Genomic DNA, 26,465 nt, shown 5'->3' with positions numbered 1-26,465 from the left:
GTCTGTTTGTACTGGCCCATCCGTGTTTATATAAATACGTGTCACTCAGCTACCGCTAGCCTTGATGGTTAATAAAACAAGTGGATCTGATAATGCATGAAAATCCAGTGGGTAAACAAACAGAAAGCGGAAACGCTGGAGACTTCTACAATTACCCTGCTCCACGTGGAGCGCCAAAAATGCTTGAGCAAACGCAAAGGGCTTTGCGGCTCCTTTGCGCAGTCGGGGTCTGAAGCTCTCAGCTCTGGGTTGAGCGGGGCCAGCCTCACAGTCTGTGCCCAGTGCAGCAGAGCAATGGGCATGGCAGAGGCCATTGCGTGTTACTGGTTTGGTGATCAGATTTACTATTATTTTTCGCCGTGCATGCATAGGATGGGAAAAACTCAAAATTCAAGAGTGTTATTTTTATTGAAGCATTTGTGAGACTCTGATCCTTTGGAAAAGCCTGCCGTGATTCATGGACACAAGCTGCTGGAGCTGTGCTTCCAGTCCTGCCTCAGGCACTGATGGCATTTTTAGTGAATGCAGAAGTTTGAGCTGGGTAAGAGGGGCTGCGTGGCTGTCCCCAGGGGCACGTCACTGCCTCCAGAGCCCTTGTGCTTGGTGACACGGGGAGAGTGCAGCACACTGTCTCTGAACTCATCGCGGTGAGCTGGGCAGCGGGAGCTGGAAGAGAGCAAAGTCTGCAGGAAGACAAATCAGCTGCTGAAGACAAACACAAAGGGGCAGGTCTTTCCCCCACGCTTGGACAGAAATCCTGTCCTCATTGCTTCTGAGCCATTGTGCCCTCCAATGGCACCTTATCTTGCTTCCTCCTCGCTGTCCCTTGCTGTCTTTCTCCAGCTATTGGTGACGGTCACGGTCTGGCTGCGCTTAAAAGCATCTGCCCGCAGAGCTGCCCTGGCAGAGGAGTTGCATGTGCCAACGTGCCTATTCCCAACTTGCATAATAGATGAACCCAGTTTCCCCTAATAGAGCAAAGGGTGCTGACAAAAGGACGTTTTTACCCCCACAGCTGTCTCTTGCAATGTCTTCTTTTTTCCCATTTCTTTTTTTTGCACGTTCTTAAGTGACTTTCAGCTACACTGGCAAACTTTCAAGTGGAGACTAGGCCGTCCTCTGAAAGGGGCTCTGATTTCACAGAAGGAAACTTCCAGCACGGAATAAAAGCTTGTTGTGTTTGTAGTAAACAAGCGCAGTTATAGCAAGATACAGTGGCGTGTGCATGTGCGTACATGTGCATACGCAAGCCTCCTGCTCTGGAGATCCTCGGCTATATATAAATACACACATGCACACTCTGTCTGGGGGTTTCTTGCAGTTCCTGGACTTTTCCGTTTGTCTTTGGGCTGCTGGTGAACAGGCTCTGTGGTCGTGCCCCGGAGGGGTGTCTGTAGCTCAGGGTCTCTGCAGAGGTGGGAAGGGGCAGCAGCCCTGGGCTAGCCGGGGGCTCGGGGGGTCAGGGGGGCTGCAGGGTGCTGTGCAGAATAAGGAGCCCGCTCCCATAGCAGCAGGGAAGGAAACAGCTGGCAGCTGGACAGAAGGCGATCAGCTGAGCCTCCCCTTGTTCTCTCCTCGCTGTCTTTTATCCCTGACTCCCGCCTGCTTTTCTCTTTCTCATTTTCTTTCCAGTTTGCTCTCTTCCCTCATTCTCCTTCCCACTCCATTCATCACACCACAAGCCCCAGCCAGCAGCTGCACTGAGCCAAGGGAACTCAACTCATCCGTGTGTTTTCTTAATAGCTCGGGACCCTTTTAATAATGAGAAGGAATAGAGAATAAATGGAGCCTTTTCCTCAGGGCCATATGTGGCTCCCTGTCCTGGCATCAATATCAGTAGGACAAAGTCATGGGAGGGGGAGACCTGCTTGTGAGTGGGCTGATATCTCCTAGCATGGCTGGAGAGGTGGCCCAGGGAGGGGAACGAGCCTGTGCTTGCCCACGGATTAGTGAGGCTGCTTGCCATCTCCTTGAGCCTGTTTTTCTCCTTGGAGGACGGCCGTTCCTCCATGCCGCAGCCTGAGAATGGTGGTTGGCTGGGCCACATGCAGATGTGTGCAGAGCCACACAGGGCAGTTAAATCCCCACCACGTTCACCCTGCTCGGCCCAAAGCTAACTCTCCTCTTTGCCCACGTCTAGAGGCCAGCACCCCTTGGAGTGGTCGTGGCCTGGGGGCAAGGTGGACCCTGCTGAGAAGGACAAGGAGACCGAGTTCGTGGCCTCAGCAGCCCCCAGCAGCAGCCGGGCAATCCGAGAAGACGACTGCGAGGGGACCGGCACGAAGCCGTACTGCAAAGTCCTCGTGCTGACGGAGACCCAGGCGAACGACACGGGTTACTACCGCTGCTATTACAAGTACATTGATGCCAAAATCGAGGGCACCACAGCAATCAGCGCCTACGTATTTGTGAGAGGTAAGAGCCATCCAGCGATGTGTGCTTTCAGGCTAGGGGAGCTCAGGGGCAGCCTATGCACCAGCCCAATGTCAGAAAGATTAAAAAGCCCGACATGCCCCCCGGCCTCCCAGGGCAGAGCATGGCTGCTGCAGGCTCAGGGAGGGGGCCAAGGGCTGGCTCCCTGCACTTCAAGGGAACCAATATCCGTCCACTTCTGGGGGGGTGATGGCAGCGCCTGGGATACAATTACGTCCCAGCCTGGGGGCATCGCTCCAGCCGGGCTGGAATGCAGGAATTTAAGGAGTGAGAGCCAGCCTGAGAGATGCTCCACTGCTAAAAAAAGCACAAGAGTTAGCTTCTGGGCAGCTGGGAGCTCTCCGAGATGCTAGTGGCTAGGCATGATAATGTTCCGTAAAGCTGAGACTGAGAGAGGGAGAGGAGGAGTGGTACAAACATGCCATGTGCAGCCTCCTCCTGTCCCCAGGCTGGATGGCCTTGGAGCCGCTCCACCGCGGCAGACCCAGATGCTCCTCTCCACACTGTCTGTGCAGGGGCTGCCCGCACAGGCAGGGTTATAAGACGTGTTTTGGAGGAGGAGGGCTGTCCACCAGGCTTGGAGCTAGTACCCCAGCTCAGCAAGCGGCTGCAGGGCCAATACTCCCCTTCTCCATGCCCCAAGGAATCCTCCTCTGCCTTCTCCCCCACTGCTCGCAGCACACTCCAGCAAGATAAACGAGCGCTGTCCCCTGGAATAGCTCAGTTGGCTGAGCTATTTCTCTTTCCGCCCCCATTTATTAGTTGGTGCAGTTGTCATGAGCCAGGCAGGTCATGACATACAAGATGCATTTTTCAGAAGTCCCAGGGCAAAGCCACATTTGCTTCTGCAACTATGCAGAGAAAAATGCAGGGGCAAATCAGAAAAGCTGGGCAGCTGCTGGAGAGGAACTGGGGTCTGTTTGGGCAATTGCCTCCTCTTCCTTGGGCTCTGCTGGCCATCCTAAAACAGGACAGAGCTTCCCTGGATCCCAGACATGTAGGATAGGCATGTTCAGACACTCTAGAGTGTTGTATCAGGATGGAGGCAGAGAGCTTCTTACACATGCTGAAAATAAGTACAGCTTAACAGGCTTACATGCAGGGAATGCATTTGCAAGAGCCTGATTTTCTATGTGATCCAGCAAATGCCACTTCCTTTGCCTCCTTGTCCACCTTCTCTCACCTCCGGCCTCATGTGCAGCTCAGTAATGGCTCTCCTGTTTACCAGAGAGCAGCAAGTGTGCATGTGCGGTGTAGCTTAGGGGCAATAAATCCCACACTGTCAGGGCCCATGGGACTCGCAGTGCCTGTGGACAGAGCGTGTGCAACAGATCCAGCCAACACGTCGCAGTGTTGCTGTGGACATAGCTACACAGCACATGTTCGTACTCATTCCAATCAGACTGTGCCCTGTTATGGCTATCAAACATCCAGGAAACATCAGAATCCGCCTTTCCAGACAGGACAGGCTTTCAGGCAGGAGAGGGGACATGTCAGGAAAACCCAGGCATATGGTAACCGTAGCCATTGCAGAACATCCAGATAAAGCCCTGCCTGTTCCTGCTGAACTGGGCTGCAATGTGAAACTGTCCCTCGAGAGCTTGGAAGGGCTGATGTAAGTGTTGGGGATGTTTGGAGACAGCATGATCAGACCACAGATTTATCCATCAACCTCATTTCTCGTGTTAAGAGCTTGGTGGAATTGCCAGGAACAAAATATCTGTGCTTGGCTGGAAGAATGGGTTCTTCTGTATTTTACCTGCAGCTCAGTTCTCAAATGAACTCTCCACGCATTTATCTCATTTCCCATGTGTCTGGTTAGGTGTGTATTTTATTACAGCTACAGATAATGCTGTAAACATAGAGAATGCCTCATCAGGGCGGAATAGGGTATGTACAGCCCCCATCTCATAAGGCTTAGCATATATTAATGAAGAAGATGCTAAATTATTCCCATCTGACCCATTAAGACAGCCTTACAGAAAATATGTGATGTGGTCAGAGAGGGGAGTTAGTGCATGAATCACAAGCTCATTGGCAGCAGGACCAGCCCAGTAAATCAGTTAGTTCTTGGCTACCATCTGAGCTTGGAGGGGACCTCATAGTCTCTCACCTCTGGCAGTTGTGCGCCTACTCCCTTTCATATGCCCAGGGCTCGGGAGGGGGATGCGGAACACGTTCACACTCGGAAACAAATCTGTGATTTCAGAAGACAGCAATCCTGTGGCAGCACAAAACCCCAGGAAATAAAGATAAGAATTCTCTGGGCAATCCATATTTTCTTAAGAGCTGACCAACACATTTCCTGTGCATGGCTTGTTTCACCTAAGCTGTAGAAAAAAGCGCTTCACCCTGAGTAGGTCTTTGCAGCATGACTATCACTGAAGCAACAGCTTTATAGATCAAAAATTAAAGGAATTCCCTTATGCACTTAACAGTGGGAGCACTGGGTTGATTGGGTTGGGCCCAATGTGATTTGAACAGCAGGATCCCCAAATGGGATCATTACCAAATTCATCTTTGACTTGTCATTTTAGACAGGCAGCATTAGGGGTTGGGTAGCAGACGGAAAGAGTCTAAGGTTGGACAAACAGACATCCTCCTGCTACGGTCCCTTGAAATCAATGCTTTAGCTGCAATCCAGGTGAATAAAGAGTAACTTTTAAGGCCACTGGGATCATTTGGTCTGATTCCAGCATACCAGAAGCCATAAAATCTCCCCTAGCAGGTCCCTGGGGCAGCCCTGTGTCTCCCAGATGAGGACCCACCACCTCCTTATAGAGCCCCCTTCACCCAGGGGACAATTTCTATGAACAAAGCCAATCATGACCACGTGCTGGGTGAACACTTCCAGAGACATGACTATTACAGAGGAAAGACGCTGGCAACACCAGGCATCAGAGACACTAGGGACCAGTGTCTGTTCAGAGCATCCTGTGAGGCATGTGTCCCTATGGAAATGGGCAGGCAGGGGCTGATGCTACAGAAGAAATTATCCATCAGTGAGGCACTGCCAGAGGACACCAAGCAGCCTTGCAATTCGTTGTCTGTTCCAATTTTGTCTTCATCCCATTTAGTCAATTTGGGTGGCTGCTGATTCTATGCCCTGTTTGGGAGAGTCCAAAGAGTAGAAAAACCCTCAAACAAAAAGCGCTGCCAAGCAGACACATAAGCAGGTGCCTCAGCAGCAGCTGGCATGAGGCACTGCAAGACAAACCTCACCCTTCCCACCCTCTGGCCAGCTTGGGATACAAGTGTATTTTGCATCTTGGTCTCACCAGCTCTTTCCAGCGTATCTGAGAAAGAACCAGAAATGGGGTCTGTGCTGCCCTGTTAGCTTGCCATCTCTTTGGGATCAGGTTGGTCTTTGCGCTCTGTGTCTGGATGGTGCCTGGCACGGTGGGTCAGGGCCATGACACGTCTCCTTCATATGCTGCCGTCAACTCCCTTCCACCGTGGAGCCCTGCTTGGGCTTTTCTCGTTTGACACAGGCAACTCACTGAGCAGGATGGGGCAGCCCCTTCTGCAGACCCTTTGCTTCTTGGTGCTAGCTCCACGTGGAGTTTAGTGTAACGCCCCTGGCCTTGCTATGTCGTTTCACTGATTAATTTTGGGTGGTTTCGCTCTTCCTGTCAATATTTGTGCTTGCAGCAGTTGGGAGGCAGTGGAGTGGCAGCCCTGGAAAGCTCAGCTCATCTGTTTATCTGCCGGCCGGGATGGCTGCAGGATGACATCTGAATACCATTCCGCTGCGGATCACTTCCTTGCCCTGGAAGGTCGCGCTGCCTGCCGCAGCACCAGGGCGGCACAGCCCCACGCCGTCTCTGCCACGGGGCCACGCAGTCACCAGCTGGGCGCTGAGCCCAGGACGAGACCCATCGGTTTCGCAAAGGGTCAAACCCAGACAGAGACCTTGAGGGGGCCAGGAAAGAGGAGGTCATTTCCAGCACTGCCCAAATGTCACACAAGTGCCGCTCTGCCGGTACGGTATTTGGTGCGGAGGAGCCAGCTGGCCCTGGCACCCACGTTGGCTGCTCCCTTTGCATTCCTGAGCTCCAGGTGTCTCCTCTGACTGTTGCATGTTTCAGATGAGGCCATCCAGCTCAACACCACTCCCTCTGGCAAGCTCATGCTGTGTTAAAGAAAGCCAGAAAGCTTCCTTTTCTTCTGGTTTGTCCCTCTTCCCAGTTCTTTTCTTGCCTCTGTTTAGTTGTGCTTCTCCTTATATCTCTTCTTCAGATTTTGAACAGCCATTTATCAACAAGCCGGAGACGCTCCTCATCAGCAAGAAAGAGAACACTTGGGTACCATGCCTCGTGTCCATCCCAGATCTTAACATCACCCTGGTCTCGGTGAGTGCTCAGCCAGTGGGAGACTCTGGACTGACATGTATTGTATTTGTTCTGCATTTGTAATTGCCTGAGTGGAAGTGGGACAGGCACTGCCAGGAATGGAAAATGCATGGGATACATTTTCCATGGAAAGTACAAGCCACTGGCTTCCTCGTTTTATTTGCTGGTTGAAGCTGTGCTGTCCAGTTCCCTTGGGCAGACCCCACAGGTTTCCTGCCAACCTTGCTTCTCTTCCCTGGAGCTCTATGAAACAAAACAAGACTTTGTTTTAATCCCATTTCCCCACAGCATCCCCTCTTCGCTCTGGTCCCTGTGATCTACAAACCCTCTAGGTGGTCGGCATCCCCACAAGGGAGGACGCTGCAGCCCTGAGGCTGATGACTAAAAACAACTCTGTTATCAGTTTGCTTGTGCCTTTTTTTTTCCCTTTTTTTTTCTCTTTTTTTTTTTTTTTTTAACAATGCAAATACATCCTTCCAGGATGAGTGTTACTATTGTATAAAGGCCTCCAGGGACACTCTGGGGGCCAGGGGCCTTTCCCTTGCCCGGGAAGGACACTACCCAAGGTCAGCACTCATCCCGGTGAGGCCGATGTTTGGGACATCAGCATCAATTTCCTTAGCTATCTCTATAAGTTTCCATTCCTGGAAATCTCTGGCCCACTCTGCAGATGGGGAGGCTCGTGGTGCAGGATACGGCTGCTCGACTGCTCGGGGTACAGGGGAGGCCGCAGTTCCTAGATGACAAACCCTCGTGGGGAGAGGGCAGGAGGCCAGCACAGCATGATGCTGCCTCGTTTCTTCCCACAAAAGGGATGTGTTAGCCAGGGCAAAGCCTGGAAAGGGTGGGGTGGGGATGTTGTTACCCTCTTATTTCAGTTGGCAAAACGTTGATTTTTCCAGCAAAATTCCCTCATCCACCCTGATGGGAAAAGCACTTTCTGGGACAACAAGAAGGGGGTGCTGGTACCCACACACTTGATCAGGGACTCCTTGTTCGTCCAGTGTGAGACTGTCATTGACAAGAAGGTCTTCAAATCCAATTTCTTCATCATCCATATAGCAGGTGAAGGTTTGGGAAGGTGCAGGGGGGTAGTTTGGGTGGCTCTGAAGTCCATCAGTGTGGCTCATGGGGTTGTTATGGTCCTCTCTAGCTACATAGACTCTGCATGGTGCTTATATGTCCTCTGCTGTGTGCCAGACAGAGATACACCAAGCAGCAGGAAGTCATACCCAAGCCTCCTGTAACTTCATAGTCTGAGTCAAAGAGTTAATAGATCAGAAATGTCTTTTTATTGCCTCTTCCACATCAGGGAGTGAGCTCTACGACATCCAGCTGTATCCCAAGAAAGCTATGGAGCTGCTAGTGGGAGAAAAGCTGGTCTTGAACTGCACAGTGTGGGCCGAGTTCAACTCCGGTGTCCGCTTCCAGTGGACTTACCCTGGCAAACAGGTACGAGCAAACAGAGCGGCTCCCCGTGCACTGAACCACTTCCCTCTGAGTTGTCCTCTTCTGCCCCTTCACTGTTCTTCTTGGCATTACTGGCAGGGCCAATGATCCTAACCATGCTGCGCCCTGGACATCTCAGTCAGAGCACTTTCCCATTTTTCTCTCCTGCAGCAGATGGTGGGCAGAGGGAAAACCCCTTTTCCTGGCAGAAAGCACCCTCCTTGCTGAGGTGTTATTGCTCTCCTGGGCAAACACTGGTTTCACTTCCACCAGTGCAAATCCAGAGCAAACATTGTTGGCTTAAAAGGAGCTTTTCTAGCCACACAGCCCTGGTTACCAAGAGCCTGCGAGGGGGTCCCTTCCCCGCTGTGTTTTCCCCCTGTTGTAGCCTCTGGTTCTTGTGAACGGTGAGACAGGGGAGTCCCCTGAGGGCATCATTCTGTTCACATACCTATAGGGCTCCCAGCCTGGTTACTGGGCTGCAAGTCAGAGCAAAACATGCACTAAAACTCTGACCCCAACCTCAGGCGGTCAGCCACGCAGAGCTCGTTGCCTTTCCATCCCTGAAGATGGCAGTCAGTGGTGGAGACGCCTGTCAAGGGAGAGGCAAGCACTGGGCAGCAAGAAGCGCAGACATGAGGAACCCATCTGCGCAGCCCCATCCCGTTGATGTCTTTCATCCCCTTCTCTCTGTCATCTCCCGCAGATGCAGCGGGCAGTGATGGAGCCCGAGCGCCGGTCCCTGCAGACGCACACAGAGCTCTCCAGTATCCTGACCCTCCACAATGTCAGCCAGCAGGACCTGGGCAAGTACACGTGCACCGCCACCAACGGCGCCCAGATGCTGGAGGAGAGCACCGATGTCATTGTGCACGGTACGGCATCTTCTGCTCCCTTGCAGAGCCACAGCCGGAGCCAAGCAATCCCCAGACTGCTTAGGAAGTGTTTGGCCCAAAGCTCAATAGAGGGGCTCCTGCAGCTCCATCCCACTCTGGTTTAGTGAGACCCAGCCTTCTTCCAGTCCCTCAGCCCTTCTGCTCTCCAGCACCGCACTGGGAGCACGATCACACTCATCAAGGTGCCAAGATGACAATAGAGAGAGATGCAAACACCGAACTGGCCCAAATGCCGGTGGGATGGCAGCACACACAGGTCTCGTGGCCCTGCAGCAGATGCAGTGTCCCTGCGGCACGGCTGGCCTGGGAGGCACCCAGCTGCGGGTGCACAAGGTGCCGTCTGCACTGGGCAGCTGTCTCCGGCAGCAAAAAGTCACGGGGCAGCACAGCCTCCCTGCGTCCCCAATGGCTCCCAACGGCGAAGCAGAGGCAGCTCGACAGCTGCCAGAGTCGCAGCGCTGTGCCGGCCTGCCCAGCCCTGCCTGGCATCCACTCCCTCCCTCCCCTTGTGCTCCAGGGAGGGAGCCCTCCTGGGAACAGGGATGTGGAAGAGGGGCTGAGGGTCATATGGGCAGATGGGACAATAGTGGATTTTAGTTATTTTGATTTCATCGTTGCAGAGAGGCAGTCATTTTCAACTGTGCTGCTACAACACCCCGCTGTCCTTGGTCCTTGCTGTCGGGCCCTGTGGAAAGCAGCAGAGCTTGGTGACAGCCTGACCCTTTGTGCTCTCGTCTCCTCCATGCTCACCTTTTTTCTTGCAGAAAAGCCCTTCATCAACGTGGAGTGGAGGAAGGGCCCGGTAATAGAAGCCACCACAGGAGACGAAGCCGTGAAGCTGCCGGTGAAAGTCGTGGCTTACCCTCCACCAGACTTCCAGTGGTAACGCACCTTTCTTAGCCTGAGCGACCCCCTCCTCTCCTCCTTCCCTCTGCCAAGTAGGGAAGCCTAGCCTGGCCTCCTTCCTAGGTCCCTCTGTGGCCAAGATTGTCCCAAATGTCCCAAGTGTCCCAAATGTCACTTTCTCCCACCCATGGGGGTCATTTCTCCCACCTGCCCTGGCTGTCACAGCTTGGGATGGGAGGAGATGAGGTCTGGGGGAGAAGCAGCAAAGGTCCTGGCCTGACTTGGCAGCTCTGCGCTGTCTGGAGGGGCCGAGTGGAGTTCCCACAGGAGCTGCCCCTCATCCCCCTGCAGCGGGGGTCACAGCTGCCCAGAGGAGCAAGAGAGTGGGCCAGGTTGTGCATCGCATCGTGCTGCTCTTCCGCCAGAGCTGGCTGGGAGCTGGGAGCTTTGCACCTGCACGCTGCTCAGGGCAGAGCTACGACATCCCCAACCCCACACACATCCATACGAGACAATGCGCAGACCCTTAACTCGGGTCCAGGGAAAGCCCAGGGGTCTCCCCAGAGAGGTCCCCAGTGCTAGAAGGGGCACCCTGACTGCGCTCTAGTGGGGACCAGCAAACCCCTGCCCAGCTGCCAGTGGGACACTTCCTCCCCATGGCTGCATTTTCTCTCTGCCTCCCCGCAGGTACAAGGACGGGAAGCTAATTCCCAAGCAATCTCAATCTTCAATGCAGATCAAGGATGTGTCGGAGCAGCATGCTGGGACATACACGCTGGTTCTGCGGAACAGGCTGGCAGGGCTGGAGAAGCGCATCAGCCTCCAGTTAATCGTCAATGGTAAGGGAGGGGGCCAGGGCTGGGAGGAAAGCGCTGAGCCCATGGCCCCAGCCTTTGGGCTGCTCCCAGACCAAGTCCCCATTGTTGTCCTAAAGCATTTGGTACCTACATCAACACCTTCTCCCCCATTGCTGAGGGATGCTCTGGTTACAGTGAGGCTGGTTCCTTGTGGCCTGGACGATACGGCACAGTTTTGTTCCTGGCTCCATCACTCTGGGCAGAATATCTCCTTGCTCAGGGGCCGTTTCCCAACTGCAGTTGGAGATGCTCCTGAGGGTGACCCTGACTGATGTGGACTTGAGGACAGGGCAGCTGCAACACACATAAAGCCTGGAGTTGGAGCAGTTCCTCTGGGTGGGAAGCTCCTAGGGAGTTTTCCCCCAGCAGAAGCTGGTCCCTGTCGTGCAGGAACCAGATGCCAGCATAAAAAGTGCTAGAAGGGCACTGCTGCTTGGAGATTTGTTTCCAGCAGGCTCTGTAGCCCTGTGCTGGGGGCTGCCAGACAGTGCTTTGAGCCCTGCAGCATCCAGACAGTCACACTCGGCAGAGGAAGGAGAAATGATGTCACTTGAATCTGCTTAAGTATAACCTGCTCTGCCTTGCAGGCCTGAAGCTCCCCAGGAGCTGCCCTGAGAGCCTTAGTGCTTTAGTGCCCAGTTGCTCTACAGATGAGCCTGGGGAGGACTCTGGGGATGCAGCAGCTGAGCCTGCGGCCGCTTATGGTGTCACTCTGATCCTTGCAGTTCCTCCGCACATCCATGAGAAGGAAGCCTCTTCCCCGAGCATCTACTCCCGGAGGAGCCCCCAGGCCCTCACCTGCACGGTCTATGGCATTCCGGCGCCGGAGGTGATCCAGTGGCAGTGGAGGCCGTGGATGCCCTGTCGGATGTTCTCCCGACGCAGCCTGTAAGTGCCGTTTCTTCCAGCGCCCGTGTCTTACCAGGCCACCGGAATGGCATTATGAGCTCCTTGGGCACCGTGGCTGTGTCCCAGACCCCGTCTCGCTTTTGCTCTCCCAGCCACAGCATGGCAAGAGGACAGCAACGACTGATAGCTCAGAGCACCGTACACCCACTCACCCTGCGGAGAGGCAGAGTGGAGCCCGTCGGAGACACTTGTGCTCTGTGCGGGAGTTTTGCCCAGCCTGGCTGGTCCCAGACACCGAGGGCTTCCACAGCTTCCCCTGTGTTCTCAGCCATCTGCATCTGGCAGGGGATGTCCATGGCCCAGCCACATCTCAGAGAACCTGCAATAAAACTGCTGACCACTGTGCTAATGGGGAAACTGATGCAGATTGCAGGAGAAATTGTCACAGCCCCTTGGTGAGACCCTGAGACAGGAGCTGGGGCTCACCCCATTCCAGCCCTAAGGTCCTTCATCTTCTGGGTAACGATGGAAGCAAAAGTGCTCATAGGCAAGGAAGCAGAGCTGCTGCGTGTGGAGAAGAGTTGCTGAATCTGGCGAAGCGCCAGATCTCTGCCAGCTGCCAGGACGGTTTGCCAGGAGGGTGTTTGTGCAGGCAGCACCAATAGGTAGGCAGGAAGGGTGCGTGCCCACTGCCTGTGCCCTGGGAAGCTGGGGCAGCATCAGGCAGGACTGCAGTGGCATTTTTTAGTGACAGCCTCACAGGAAGAAGGAAGAGGGATGCTGGGGAGTTGTAGCCAGAGCAGTCGGGGCGGAGGACATCAGGGTGCCTGGAGGAAGCCAGGTCCCACAGCCCTGTGCAGGCTGTTGCCGAGCCAGGGACGCCAGAGAGCTTTCCATCGCATGCAAGTGCACTGTGGCCCTGTCAGGAAGCAGAGGGGCCCATGATTTATAAGCACTGTCTTCCAAGGCCACCGTATTTCTGCCTAGCATAGCTCCAGAGGATGCAGGAGGCTTCTTTCTAGCTTCCTGTTGTTTACACAGCTCGCCGTTGTGCTCACACCGCCAAGCGCTCTGCCCCGCACTGCCAGCATGCACCCTTGCCTCTGCTCTTGGGCGCTCAGCTCCCCCCTGCTTCCCTGTCACCATAAGCCTTCTCCTCCCCACACCTCCCACCCTGGATTTTGGGCAGACCCTCCCATCTCCCTGCCCCACCTGCATTTCAGAAGCACCCTGCAGGCTGCAGCATCCCGGGTCCCTGACAGATTTGGGCACTTCTCCCCGCTCGCCTGTCTCAGCCCGAAGAGGTACCACCATGGCCCTGTGAGACACCAGCAGCATCTCTACTTGGGATGTTTCCCTCCTGGTATTTGTTGAATCAGGGGCAGCAGGAGCACCCTTGAGTGCTGCACCCTTGGGTGCTGCACCGTCTGCTCTCCAGGCCAGCGCCCAGCCAGTCTGTGACATCCCTGACTCACAGTCCCAGCAGGGGTTTAAGGCCTTGTTGCTGAGCAAAGTGGCATCAAGAACTGCCCCAGGCACACATGAACCAATTTCACCGCTGCCTTTCTCCACCCTTAGCAGGGAAAGATGAAACCACAGGCCTGGGGGTGAAGACACTGCCTGGGACACCAGTATCTGTACCCTGCCTCAGTTTTCACATCTATAGATGTTTGCCTCACGATGATTGCGGAGCACCCTTATAAAGCACATTAGAAACCGTGTAACCGAAACACGCAGGAAATTTTGCAGAGTTAGAGGACAGGGACATCAATTCTTAGACACAAAGCTATTTTTGCTGCCTTTTTCCCAGCTGACCTTCTGTCCCACCTCTCTCCTCTTTCTCCTGCTTTTCCCTGGCTGCTGGATTAGCAATAGCAGGCACCGCGCAGCAAGGCGCCATCAGCGGGACCGGATGCCCGAGTGCAAGGACTGGAAAGATGTGTCGCAGCAGGATGCGGTGAACCCCATCGAGAGCATTGACACCTGGGTGGAGTTCGTGGAGGGGCGGAACAAGGTGAGGCTGTAGCCCCAAGCCCATCCCAGAGCGGGGAGCTGGAGACAGGCACCCTTGGAGGGGTCCCTTGCGATCAGCCAGCAAAAGTGGCCTGGAAACAAGCCTGGCAGAGACAGATTTGGGGAGGGGTTCACACTTCTGCTTCTAAAGTAAACCATCAGCGGTCATTCCCAGCTCTGGCGCTCTGCAGTACCAGGCAGCCCCAGGGCGAGGGAGAGCTGTCATCTCTGAGAAATTACCCTGTGTCCAGAGAGGCTCCCGCTGGGGCTGACTGCGCAGGAGGGTTTATGCTGTTGCTGTTGAACACAGGGCACCCAGCTAGGGAGGGCATGGGGGACGTGTGCTGTGGGGGCTCCTGTGGCCATTTCTGAGCATTCCTGCTTGAGCTGTTTTGGAAGAGCCAAACCCACAGAGCAGCCTGGGCAGCTGGGAAGGTACAGCAAGAGTCACAGACTGACCAGGAAATCTTTGGCCTGGGGAACGTGCATGTGTGCAGCGGGGCATTTCATCCAGCTGTCCCCATCCTGGTGGGGTGAGAGTGGTATGGAGATGCTGGTGTCCATCCGCTGCAGGTTAGTGAGTGAGAGCATGTGTGCCCCACAGAGCCCGCTTCTCCATCACAGCGTTTCCTCTCTGGAAGGAACATCTCTCCCTCGTTGCAGCGTGTGACCTGCAAACAGCCAGACACTGCTTGCTGCCTGTTTCTTTCTGTCTTTCTGGCCGCGAGTGTCGGGTCTGCGCCATGACGGGGTTCCTGTTCCTGCTGGTGTCGGGCACCAGCCGCTCACAGAGGGATGCAGAACAAACAAACGGGCCCCCGTTTCCGAAAGTCACTTCCTGTTTTCCTACACACCTCCAAAGGCACTTCCCGTCCCCTGGCCTGGCCGGGAGTTCATCACTCTGGCAAAAGGGTGGCAGGGGCAGATGCTGCTCCTCCCAGAGCAGCCGAAGGGAGAGGCAGGGATTGGTATCCCCCAGGGAGGTGAGCAGGGGTGGTGGGAGCTCCTGGGTGAGAAGCCCTTGTGTCCCCCTCCGGATGTGACTCTCGTCTTGGTCCCTTTTGATCCTTCCCTTTTTCTCCTCATTCTCTTCCTCCTATTCCTCAGCTGTGTCCTTCTCATTCCATCTATTTGGTTGTAACTGTCCTGGAGGTCCAGCTTAGGTTGTGCAGCCCAGGGACATGCAAGAGCTCTAGGAAAAGAGAGCTGGTCTTCCACTTGCGGTGGGATACTATGTCCACAAATCTGCTTTCTCTCCCTCTCCTTCTCCTTTCTGCGTGTCTTCTTTTACCATCCTCCTCTGGTTTTTATTCTGTCCGGAAAGGCCAGAATGAGCCACAGGGTGTGCAATGCACAGCCATGCGCTGCAGACAGCAGGATGATGTCAAATCCAGAAACCCCAACTCAAACATAACAGTGCAGATTAGAAGGAAAATCCCCAAGAAACAGGAAAGGCAGCACACAAAAGTGCCAGTGATAGGGTCACTTCAGCTGTATGCACAGAAGTACTAGAAATAAGGTCACTTCAGCTGTATTGAATACGCACTGAATGAATAACTGTTCCTTCTGATTAACACAAGCTAATACATTGCCACTTAGAACGGAAATGCTTCCCAAAGTCTATTGGCTGAATAGTAAAGGCAAAGTAGTTTCTCTGTAGGAACACATTTTTTTTGCATTTTAAAGATTGCCTCATTAGAGGGATTTTTGCATGTCATTACCTTGTCATTTAAACTGGGAGAGAGGAGAAACCTGTGCTTCAAACTGCAGATCTCCTCTAAGGGGTGTGCTTGTAACACATTTGGCAGCTCACACGTGCAGTGTGAGCTGGGAGGAGAGCAGCCTTACTCCCCAGCTGCCTTTCCTGTCTTATTTGGAGGCAGCATCTCCTGGGTCTGTGCTCCCAGGATGGCAGCCTGGCTGTTTGCCCAATCATAGTCACGTCTTGCTGGAAGGAGGGAGGAAGAAGCTTTTAGGACCATGTCTTGGAATTTAAAGGGAGAAGATGACAGATCTTCCTGAACTGGTGAGAGCTGGGATGCTTTCACAGGTTTGATTTCCCCTTATGGATAAAAGGAGTGCTTCCAGGTTTGTAAGTACCTTTAAACTCCACTGAACTCTGTGGGACACTAAGCAATCACTTCACTGCAGAGGGCTTAGGGAATCAAAGTTTTGGTGTCCTTTCCCTTTCTGCCCACTGTTACAAAGCTTGGCAGGAGCTTAGCCATCCCCTCAGCGTGTTCATGTCCCCCTTGCTGGGCACAGGCCTGTCCCCATGGTGACCCAAGGGGCTTAACAAGAAGTTTGCTCCCATGGAGAGGCATCTATGCTGGCTGGGCTCTGTAAAAAGGAGCAGAGATTGGGAATAAAACCACATTGCTGTTGCTAGAGCCAACAGGTGAGGCTTGAAATGCACAAAGGACTATTGAATAAGGGGCTATTTTTGCGTAACCCTTTCCCAGGTACGGCTGCTGCCTGGGGCCAGGCTTGCTGTGTGCTTTGCTGTCTGTCAGAGAGCAGCACCAATCCTATTTCTTCCTTGCACCAATCCCTCTTGCTCTTCCTAACTCCTTCTTATGCTCTCTTCCCCCATCAGACAGTCAGCAAACTGGCCATCCAGGAGGCCAACGTCTCAGTCATGTACAAGTGTATCGCCTCTAATAAAGTGGGTCGAGACGAGCGGCTGATCTACTTCTATGTGACCAGTGAGTACTGCGGACATCCCTTCCACCTGCATCAGCCAGCTCTCTGCTTGAAATAGGCAGGTCTCTAGACCTGCCGGGTCCTGTCATTCACAGTTAGCACCTTGATCAGTGACCGTGAAGCCAGCAGGAGAGCAGGGCTGCCCCAGAGCTCTGCTGAGTGGCAAAGGCCTGGAGCTCTGGCAGCAGGCAGCACAGGCAGACCTGGGGATGAGCCGGCGCTGCCTGTGCCCGGGTCCTGGAGCAGCCCTGGCACGGGTCCTGGAGCAGCCCTGGCACGGGTCCTGGAGCAGCCCTGGCAGGTCCTGGGCTGGGGACGTCCTGCTGGCTCAGGCGCAGGCAGCTGCCTGGGCTGGGGATGTGCCTGGTCCGAGAGCATCCTCTAGTGGCACTGCCCGACCCGCTCCCAGGCAGGGTCCTGCTGGCCCGAGCCCCCCGGCAGGGTCCCCACGGGGTTTTGGTGGGGGGAGGAAGCTGAGTGTGTAGAAGCCAGGACCCAGCAGTGTGGGCTGGAGTCGTGGCCCACATGGGGCTGCATAAGCTCCCTGCCAGCGGTACCCCGTGCTGGCGGGAGTCTGTCCCTGTCCGCTGGGGACAGGGAGCCCAGCAAGGGCACGGCAGAGGCTTATCTTCATGCTTCTCTGGACAGACCCCAGAAGCCTGGGCTCATGGCCCTCATAGGGAGTACCTGTGCTGTCAGAGCCACCAGCTTTTGTGGAGGCAGATGAACATCTGCAGTCGCTGCTCCAGTGATGCGCTGCGTGTGCAGTTGTCCAGCCTGGCTGTGTAACTGCCTGCATCTGTAAAAGCAGGCACGTGTGCAATCCAGAATGCTGCAGCTGAGCTGAGAGCACTAACAGCCTAATTCAGACCTCCCAGACTTGTTTCACTTGTGACACCATCTTAATTTGACCCTGGGACTTCAGCATATCCCTTAGCACTCCCTGGGCTTAAGCTGTTGGTTGCTGGCAGTTTGCCTGTCGCAGTTCTGCTCTAGATTGGTTTCCTTTACCCTGGCTGAGGACGGTGGGTTTCAGAGAGCTGAGCCCAAGGAGACAATTTCATTGTGTCTGGCAGCTCAGCCGTGAAAACTCATTCACATGTTCATTTCCTTCCTGAAAGCCATTCCAGACGGGTTCGAGATTGAGTCCCAGCCCTCGGAAGAGCCCATAGAGGGGCAGGACCTACAGCTGAGCTGCAATGCGGACAACTATACCTATGAGAACCTGCAATGGTATCGGCTGAACCTCTCCAAGCTCCATGATGAGGAGGGCAACCCCCTCGTGCTGGACTGCAAGAATGTCCACCACTACGCCACCAAGATGCAGGGGGAGCTGCGCTTCCAGCCTGACTCCAACGATGCAACCTTGCTGCTCACCATCCCCAACATCTCCCTGGGCGAGGAGGGAGACTATGTGTGTGAGGTGCAGAACCGGAAGACCAGGGAGAAGCACTGCCACAAGAAATACATCTCTGTACAGGGTGAGGGTCCACAGGGTAGGCGGGAGTGACGGAGGAGAGCTGGTGCTCTTGCTGCCATCAGCTTCCCAGTCCATCCCCAGGGGAAGCCACGCAAGCAAGCTAAACTCAAGGTGGCAAAGGCAGGGCACCTGGGTTCTCAAGACACCCTTCAGCAGGGGTCAGAGACCCAAAGGCCCCCAGGAACACAGATATTCTTTTGATCAATCAGTTTCTCGTTTTCCCCTCCTCCTCTTTGTGCTGCTCCTCCAGCCCTGGAGATCCCCCGCCTCAAGCAGAACCTGACAGACATTTGGGTGAATGTCAGCGACTCCATAGAGATGCGCTGTAAGGTGGACGGCAACCATGTTCCTGAAATCAGCTGGTACAAAGATGAGAAACTGGTGGAAGAAGTGTCAGGTACAGTGGGCTGGGGGTGAATCAAAGGCAGGACATCATGTCTGGCAGCTGGAGAGCTGAACACCGCCGGGTTATGGGACTTGCTGTGCCCGGGCAAAGGCGCCCATTCTCTGAATTGGCTGAACTCTGGGTTTAATCATATTCTATCCCAGTTTGATGCAGTCTCACCAGCCAAGTCTATGCCCTAGGGCCTGGCTCAGCACTGTCTGTGCATGTGCACATTCAGCTGGAGAGCAGAGAGGGAGTGATAAATCATTCATCTTGTTACTCCCAGCCCAGTGCCTGGTATCTTTGCTCATGCAGGGACCAACCCAGATCCCATGGAAGGAACGTGGGAAGGATCCAGGCACATTGCAGAGGGAAAGGAACAGGTCCTGGAGCTGAAGCAGAGCTTGACACACCAGCTGGACTGCCTGGGCACCATCCCCATCCAGCATTGCCTGCAGGCGTTTCATTCCCTCCATACACTGCCTGGGGAGGGCCCCTCCAGGGTATTTCTAGGGCCATCAGGCCACAGAAGAGAGCCTCTACCAGCTGGTGCAATTTCATTCTGCCATCTAAAATGAACTAGCCAAAAAATAGGAGCCTTATTTTGAGCCTGAATGAGTCCAGTGTACTAATCCCCCCCCCTCCCTGTGAGTGACCACCGCAACCCTCTGTGCCTTACAGGGATTGACCTGGCGGACTTCAACCAGAGGCTGAGCATTCAGAGGGTGAGGGAAGAGGATGCTGGGCTCTACCTGTGCAGCGTCTGCAATGCGAAGGGCTGTGTGAACTCCTCGGCCAGTGTCTCCGTGGAAGGTACCAGCAGCCACAGCAGCCCTGGGGATGAAGTGGGGGGAGTAGGAGTGTGGCCAAGGTCCCATGCCTCTTCCCTGTGACACCAGGCAGTGGAAGGCAGTGAAAGCCCCTAGGCCTTGCTGGTGGCATGGTGCTCTCACAAGAGGATCTGTAGTCCAGAGCATGTTTAGCTCAGGCAGACCTCCCTGTCTCCCCACATCCTGAAATAGGCCACAAGGGACGGCTGAGCTGGGGCACGGAATGGGAATCTCCGAAGTTACAATTTCCCTCCCATCCCACAGGCTCTGATGACAGGACCAATGTGGAGATTGTCATCCTGATTGGGACTGGGGTTATCGCTGTTTTCTTCTGGATCCTCCTCATCCTCATCTTCTGTAACATCAAAAGGGTACGTGACTGTCTCTGTCCCAGGGCAGGGGAGGTGGCTTAGCAGGGCGTGGGGCAACACCATTGCTGTGATGTGGGGCTGTATGACAGCACCCGCTAAAAGGAGGTGATTGAGTGTTGTTTCAAGCGCTCTCACTGCCAAGGACAGGGTGCATAAGGGCTGTGGTAAAGGAGGTGACAGGGAATGGCCTTTGCCAGGGGGAAGCAGGTCAAGGCAGGCAAAGGAACAAAATCCCCTCTGGGAGTCAGCACCCAGTGCAGGGAGGGCATCTCCTCACCCTTTGTGTTGGCTGCTTCCTGCAGCCTGCCCATGCAGACATCAAGACGGGCTACCTCTCCATCATCATGGACCCTGGCGAGGTGCCCTTGGAGGAGCAGTGCGAGTACCTGCCCTATGATTCCAGCAAGTGGGAGTTCCCACGAGACCGCCTGCGCCTAGGTGAGCTGGACCCCCTCCCTGCCACTGCGCGCTGCAGCCAGGGCTTCCCACCAGCCCTTCAAACTCACCCTCCGGGCTTCTTACACACCTCTCTGTATTCAATGCCTTCTCTCTGCCTCAGGCCTCCCATCTTCTTCCCCAGACTGTCCCTAAAGCCCTGCTGTGCCTGGGCAATCTCTTTGGGTCTGACTATGGACAGGTCTGAACCAACTGTAAGTGCAGATTCTCCCAGTGTACCCACGCAGGCATCACTGAGACCAGAAGACCTCTGGGCATGCTTTAAAACACATCCCCATATTCTCCAAGTGGCAATCGGGACAGAACAGCCCAGTCCATGGCAGGTACCCTGAGTTCAGGGCCGGGATTGCATCCATTTATCCTCCTCATGCTGAGAGACCCACTTGCAGTCTCTTCCCTTTGTCTGGGAGGGTTAAAAGGGCTGCAGACTACCTTTGAGACACAGAGCAGTGACATTAGCCCTGGCTGCTCTGTGTCAAGGTGTCATGTTTACCTTTCCCACACGCTCTGCTCGAGGGCAACAAACAGCCCCTCACTTCTGCAGGGCCATTTCCTTCCTCTGCTTTGTCCATGCCAGCTCTGTCTCAGTTCCTCCCATCATCCTTTCTCTTATTCTCACCGACAGAGCAAGCAGCCACCTGGGAAGGGCACATGTTCCACTCCTTCCTTTTCCTTTCTGATGTTTTTTCTTTCTTCTTCCCATGGTTTCCTGTTGGGACTTTTGTTTTTTCATTCCATTCTGCCTGTGCTGCACCTGCCTTCCTTCACACTGCCTCTCTCCTTGCCCATAGGTAAAGTCCTGGGTCATGGTGCCTTTGGGAAGGTGGTGGAAGCATCAGCATTTGGCATCAATAAAAGTAACAGCTGTGAGACCGTAGCAGTCAAAATGCTGAAAGGTATGTGGACAGCGAAGCAGAATATGCAGTCTGCGTGGACAGCAAAGAATGAGGCATCTGCCAGGGAATGTCCACCCTGTAAATGCCTATCTTTTGCATAAGGCATTTGTTAAGGCCCTGGAAAATGTTTTATTTCCCACAAGCACTCCTGGGTGCTTCTGCTTGAGCTAGCCTTGAACTAGGGGAGAGGAGCTGAAGCCAGCCTTTTAATTTATGGCTTCTTGGCCTCAACACAGTTGATCCTCTTGGCCTCCCTTCGTGGATACTTTAGCCCCATTCAGCTGCACTGGGAGGCAAGTGGCAGAGCAGACAGCAGGAACTGGGAGAACTTGGCTTTCAAGGAAGTTTAGCTGTCTGCAAAGGCAAAGACTGAAGTCTGTCTCAAAGGACAAACAAGAATCCAGAACCCCTCCTTGGCAGGTCACTAAAGGAAGTGTTGCTCCCAATTGCCTTCTTCCAAATGTGCCTGTATTTCGTGTTTATGGGCCAGGTTCAGAGCTGGGTAAGGAAGCAGGTTGCATCTCTCACCCAGCTCTGAGGGCTAAATTGGCTTTGCATCCAAAGCCTGTTCAATCCAGAGTGAGATTTTAAGCTTTTATAACCATGCTTTCAAACAGGCATCCAGAACATTATTCTAATTACATTATTATTACACATTATTCTAATGTGTAATTTGACACCCAACAAAATACCGAGGCAGTCTCTGGCCAGCAGTGGCCTGTATGCGGAAGCCGAACCATGGCTCATCTCAGCAGCACTTACCACTGCAAGTGTGCAGATGATCTGCACAGAAATTGCAGAGGGAAGCCTGGCCATGCAGGGTTGCTTTACAGTCCTTTGAGGCATGGCTCTCACCTGGCCCATCAGCTGCAGTTCAGGAGGATGCTTCTCTCTCTCAGACTAAATTTACAAACTCCGAAGTAAGGCAAAATGCATATGGGGAAGCAGAGAAGTATGAAAAAGGCACAAAAAAACAGAGAGCAAACCCTGAGAGTAAAACAGAGAATCAAGAGTTGGTGCGAATTAGGCACTCAGAGAGAAAATGCAGTACAGAGAGCTGGGAGGGGCACAACACTGTGTTTGCTATTGGAGAGGAACCATAAAAAGATATTCTGGGTTTGAACTGAGACAGCTCCTATCTTCAGTCATGATCAAAAGACTCAGATGCCTTTTGTTTCTAATTTTCCTTCAAATTGTTTTATGGCTCGTTGTCTCTGTTTGGAGGCCAAAAGGGCAGAGGTTCAAACATGTATGTAAGCCTTTTTCCCTGCACAACTATCATAAGAAAAAATCTGTTGGGCACAGGTTGTGTTGTCCTTTGCTCTGGGTCCCTGCACCTGCAGGGAGCACCCCGACGCATTACAGCAGGGATCCTGGGAGCTCCAGACAAGGCTCTGACATTTCATATGGAAACATGCAATAACAAAATGTACCAAAGCTTTGGGGTCACAGCCTCCTCAGCAAGACTCACATTCACACTCTGCTAAGAGAAGGGTGGCAAGGGGGAGTGAAAAGTTGTGAGGAAGTGTCATGACATGGTTTGTGTGTTTCCAGAGGGAGCTACCGCAAGCGAGCACAAGGCACTGATGTCAGAGCTGAAGATCCTCATTCACATCGGGAATCACCTCAATGTGGTGAATTTGCTGGGTGCCTGTACCAAACCCAATGGTAAGTATCCCAGGGCAATAGGCTGTGCCTGCTCCCAGAGATCAGTGCTTGTCCATGTGTGTGACCACAGGGACATGTGGGGATGTTATTGGTATGTCTGTGTGTACTTAGGGCAGGTGCCACAGCTCAGCAGAGCTGCACATAACGTGAGTCGGGGCAAATTCTGACCATCCCAAGCCCTTACCTCTTCCTCTGACCTTTGGTGTCTTCTCGCCAGGTCCACTCATGGTTATTGTTGAGTTCTGCAAGTATGGAAACCTCTCCAACTACCTGCGGACCAAGCGGGAAGGATTCAGTCCTTACAGGGTGAGTAGCTTCCTTTGCCCCTAGGGACCTGTCCCATGTCTAGGGAAGGAAGATGTGTAGCCTGAAACATGATCTGACAATGGGACAAAAACATCGTCTGTCTAGCAGCAGATCAACTTTACACAGTGATCTTGGTTCATGTGCACATCAGGGAAGTAATTTCTTTCTGCAATGGAAGATAGGTGCTTCCAGACCAGAATTACAGTCTAAAACAGGAAAAGACAGTGCAGCTCGTGGGTGCAGGGGTTACGGTGTGTGTTGCCTGCTGAGGTTTTTGTTTTGGTCTCCTTGCCAGGAGAAGTCTCCCAGGCTGCGTATTCAGGTCCAGTCCATCGTGGAGGCAGTACGAGCAGACAGGAGGAGTCGTTCTGGGACTAGCGACAGCGCTATCTTCAACCGCTTTCTGATGCACAAGAGCCAGACAGCGCAGCCGATCCAGGAAGGTAATACTCCAGCCTTGGCAGCGGCTCCTCACCTGGCCCACCAAAAAAATGCCAGGCTTGGCTAGCTTGGGGAATGGGTAGGGCATGACACTGGGGAGCTGGGACCCAGCCTTGGAGCTGATCACTCCACTGTTGCATGGCAATTCCCTGAACAGGGCTATTACAGTCATCTGTTGTCTCTTGTAATAGACTCTCGAAACCCAGAAGGAAGGATTAAATCCCTTTGGATTCTTTTAGCCTAAAGAAAGGAGAATTGAGGGGGATCTCAGTGGGTCCTCCCTAGGACGGGAATGATGAGCTGACCTTCAAAGTCCCTTCCAGCCCTGTTCCCCACAACTCTGTCTGACTGATGTGTGCTGGAGGCTGGACTCATTCTCCTCACACTTGAGCAGGTTCCTGCCATGTGCTTTCTGCCACCTAAGCAGAAAATCCTAGAGGGGAGCTGGTTATTCCAGTTAGCACTGAAGACTTGGTACCTCACCAAGAGGCTGGTTGTATCCCACAGTCCTGGAGACCGGCAAGGAGGACAAGAGGCCGCTCACTGTCTAATATTTGTCTTGTACTCCTGGACAGTGGATGACTTGTGGCAAAGTCCCTTGACAATGGAAGACCTGATCTGCTACAGCTTCCAGGTAGCACGTGGCATGGAGTTCCTGGCATCCCGAAAGGTGAGTTCACCCTTTCCTTCGCTCCCCTCTTCTTTTGTGCATGCCTGACCAGAGAAGGCCTGCCTACAGCCACTTTACAGGGGACACGCAGAGAGATTCAGTGATCTGCCTCACACTTCTCAGGAAGTCTGAGGTAGCCCTGTGTACACAAAGATAGAAAATGAGTCCTCTGGCATTTCATCCTTTCCGTAACCATCTCCCTCTGAAATTTCCATCTTTAGCTCCTTCCCACTTCCACCATTCCCCCATTACAGCTCAGGTTCGTGAGGGGAGGGGCGTGCTCTGCACTTTCTGATGGTGGTTCCTGTCCCTCTGATTTTGCCCCTTCCTCTTCGTGTGCCCTCAGTGCATCCACAGAGACCTGGCGGCTCGCAATATCCTGCTGTCAGAGAACAACGTGGTAAAGATCTGTGACTTCGGCCTGGCCCGGGACATCTACAAGGACCCCGACTATGTCAGGAAAGGCAGTGTGAGTGCCATCTTCTCAAACTCTATACAGATTAGGCCCCTTTGAGGTGTTCATAAACTACTCTGGGGATGGAATAAACTGAGGAAAAGATAAAAAAGGAGGAGTGGAACCACTTGTGTAGCTGGGACCAGGAACCATTGGCCCTGTGATGTATGTGTTCTCCTCTCCACTAGCAGACCTCTGTCTCCTTCCTTCTGCCCCTCAGCCTGTCATTAACTTACTCTTCTTTCTTTTTACTCTTTCCTCCCCCTTTCAGTGTCTCCATCCCTCCCTCTTGCCTAACTAAACCTCCATTCCTCCACGGAGAGAGGAGCAGGGCTATTGGCTCTGGTTTACTTTCATCCCTTTCATCCCGTTGCTACAGGAAGGGCTGTCCTGGGACATGTCCCTGACTGAACGCCTTGTGCCTTGCCTCCTCCTCCTGCAGGCCCGTCTCCCACTGAAGTGGATGGCTCCAGAGAGCATCTTCGACAAGGTCTACACTACCCAGAGTGATGTCTGGTCCTTTGGGGTCCTCCTCTGGGAAATCTTCTCTCTAGGTGAGTGCTAATGAGGGTCACATGCTGCTGAGGGACACCTCTCTTCCCACATAGCAGCTTGGTGGGTAAGTCTGTGCAGGAGGCTTTGATGCTCTGAAGCATGTCTAAGGAGTGATGGGAAGAGACATCAGGGTAGGCAAAAAAATACGGAGGCCATATCCACCCACGAACAGGGTGATGGGGAGACAGGCATGCAGAGGTGGCCTCCAGCTCACTGAGGCGGAGGGGCCTGTCTCAGGCAGCACCAAGGACTTGGGCTGTGTATGAGAAGTGACCACATCTCCCAGTGTTTTGGGAGGAAGGGCAGTCTCAGAAGGACTGGTTTCTGATGGCACATTTCACGCTCCCACCCCTTCGAACCTCCTTTAGGGGCATCTCCATACCCTGGAGTCCAGATCAACGAGGAGTTCTGCCAGAGGCTCAAAGATGGTACCAGGATGAGAGCCCCAGAGTATGCCACAGCAGAAATGTGAGTCAGAAACCCTACAGATCCCAGCATTGGTCAGAGAAGAGCCCTCTGTGGGATGGTAGAAACCTCCCAGATCCCAGCATCGGGCAGGACAGGCCCCTCTGTGGGATGCAAAGACCTTTCAGCCGGGGTGGGGGATGAGCCAGGCAGGGCAGCTGCCTGGAGGGCAAGCCAGATGGGTTCGAATCAGAGCTATTTAGGTACCCTCACATACCCACACTGAGATGGTCTGTAAGTGGGCAATGTGCTTTCCTGCTCTGAAGGGTATCAGAGGTATCTGGATTAGCTCCTTGTGCACTGTTATATTCAGCGCATAATGAACGAACCCCCTTCCAGTAGGTCCACATGGCCAATGTGCTGGGGGGTGGCGAGCTTTCCTTCACAGTGCACCTGTCAGGTACATGCTGTCCCAGTGGGTACCACATGGGTGGGAGCTGCAGAGAGGGGTAGGAGGGGGTTTCTGTGGCATAAAACCAGCATCTCTTCTTGGCAGTTACCGTATAATGCTGAGCTGCTGGCACGGTGATCCCAAGGAGAGACCAACTTTCTCCGACTTGGTGGAGATACTGGGGAACCTTCTTCAGGAAAACGTCCAGCAGGTGAAAACCTCTCTGTGTCCCTGCTCAGTTCCAGACAGCTCTTTCTTCTCCCACCGCTAGCTCCCTTGATGTGCATAGGCCAAGGGATAACATAGGGATTCCTAGATCAGAGAGGTCTGTTTCCCAGAGCGACTGTAGAGCTCATTTCTGCAGTAGCCCTCCTGCTGCATCCTAATCTAGTTCCACTCCTTGCAGGGCGGGTACCCTCTCAGTCATCATTCCAGTATTTCCATCCTAATCCCCAGATGATTATTTGAAATTTTTCAGCTGAGTAAAGGCCCTGGCACTACTGCCTCCCACACGCCTGCATAATGAAAACCAGGACTTCACCAGTGTTTCTGAAACTCTATCCTCAGATCTAAATGTCAGGGCCATGTGAACCAAACAACTGTTCCATTACAGCAGTCAGATATACAAATTTCTCTGAAACTATTACTGATCGCTGCCATGCAGTAACTTACTAGGACTTTTAACTGCGATGAGCATGC

At 53.6% G+C, this 26,465-nt stretch overlaps 1 protein-coding gene across 1 annotated transcript in view; it reads left to right on the top strand.

Annotated features, from left to right (window-relative positions):
- FLT4 (fms related receptor tyrosine kinase 4) overlaps window positions 1–26,465 on the top strand; it is a 59,296-nt gene that overhangs the window by 25,339 nt on the left and 7,492 nt on the right. Inside the window, exons 3-26 of the mRNA XM_075164757.1 lie at window positions 2,141–2,415; window positions 6,673–6,785; window positions 7,688–7,850; window positions 8,098–8,237; window positions 8,941–9,109; window positions 9,895–10,012; window positions 10,664–10,815; window positions 11,559–11,721; window positions 13,552–13,696; window positions 16,292–16,400; window positions 17,520–17,879; window positions 18,129–18,275; window positions 18,945–19,076; window positions 19,358–19,464; window positions 19,767–19,902; window positions 20,712–20,816; window positions 22,371–22,484; window positions 22,702–22,790; window positions 23,086–23,233; window positions 23,807–23,901; window positions 24,248–24,370; window positions 24,798–24,909; window positions 25,279–25,378; window positions 25,872–25,977. Coding sequence (XP_075020858.1) covers window positions 2,141–2,415; window positions 6,673–6,785; window positions 7,688–7,850; window positions 8,098–8,237; window positions 8,941–9,109; window positions 9,895–10,012; window positions 10,664–10,815; window positions 11,559–11,721; window positions 13,552–13,696; window positions 16,292–16,400; window positions 17,520–17,879; window positions 18,129–18,275; window positions 18,945–19,076; window positions 19,358–19,464; window positions 19,767–19,902; window positions 20,712–20,816; window positions 22,371–22,484; window positions 22,702–22,790; window positions 23,086–23,233; window positions 23,807–23,901; window positions 24,248–24,370; window positions 24,798–24,909; window positions 25,279–25,378; window positions 25,872–25,977 — 3,421 coding nt within the window. The remainder of the gene's footprint in view (window positions 1–2,140; window positions 2,416–6,672; window positions 6,786–7,687; window positions 7,851–8,097; window positions 8,238–8,940; window positions 9,110–9,894; window positions 10,013–10,663; window positions 10,816–11,558; window positions 11,722–13,551; window positions 13,697–16,291; window positions 16,401–17,519; window positions 17,880–18,128; window positions 18,276–18,944; window positions 19,077–19,357; window positions 19,465–19,766; window positions 19,903–20,711; window positions 20,817–22,370; window positions 22,485–22,701; window positions 22,791–23,085; window positions 23,234–23,806; window positions 23,902–24,247; window positions 24,371–24,797; window positions 24,910–25,278; window positions 25,379–25,871; window positions 25,978–26,465) is intronic.

Source organism: Calonectris borealis, chromosome 15 (genome assembly GCF_964195595.1).
Source record: "Calonectris borealis chromosome 15, bCalBor7.hap1.2, whole genome shotgun sequence".
In the NCBI taxonomy this organism is placed as follows: domain Eukaryota; kingdom Metazoa; phylum Chordata; class Aves; order Procellariiformes; family Procellariidae; genus Calonectris; species Calonectris borealis.
The sequence above is the reverse complement of the archived record's forward strand: the minus strand, read 5'-3'. Positions and strand labels throughout refer to the sequence as shown.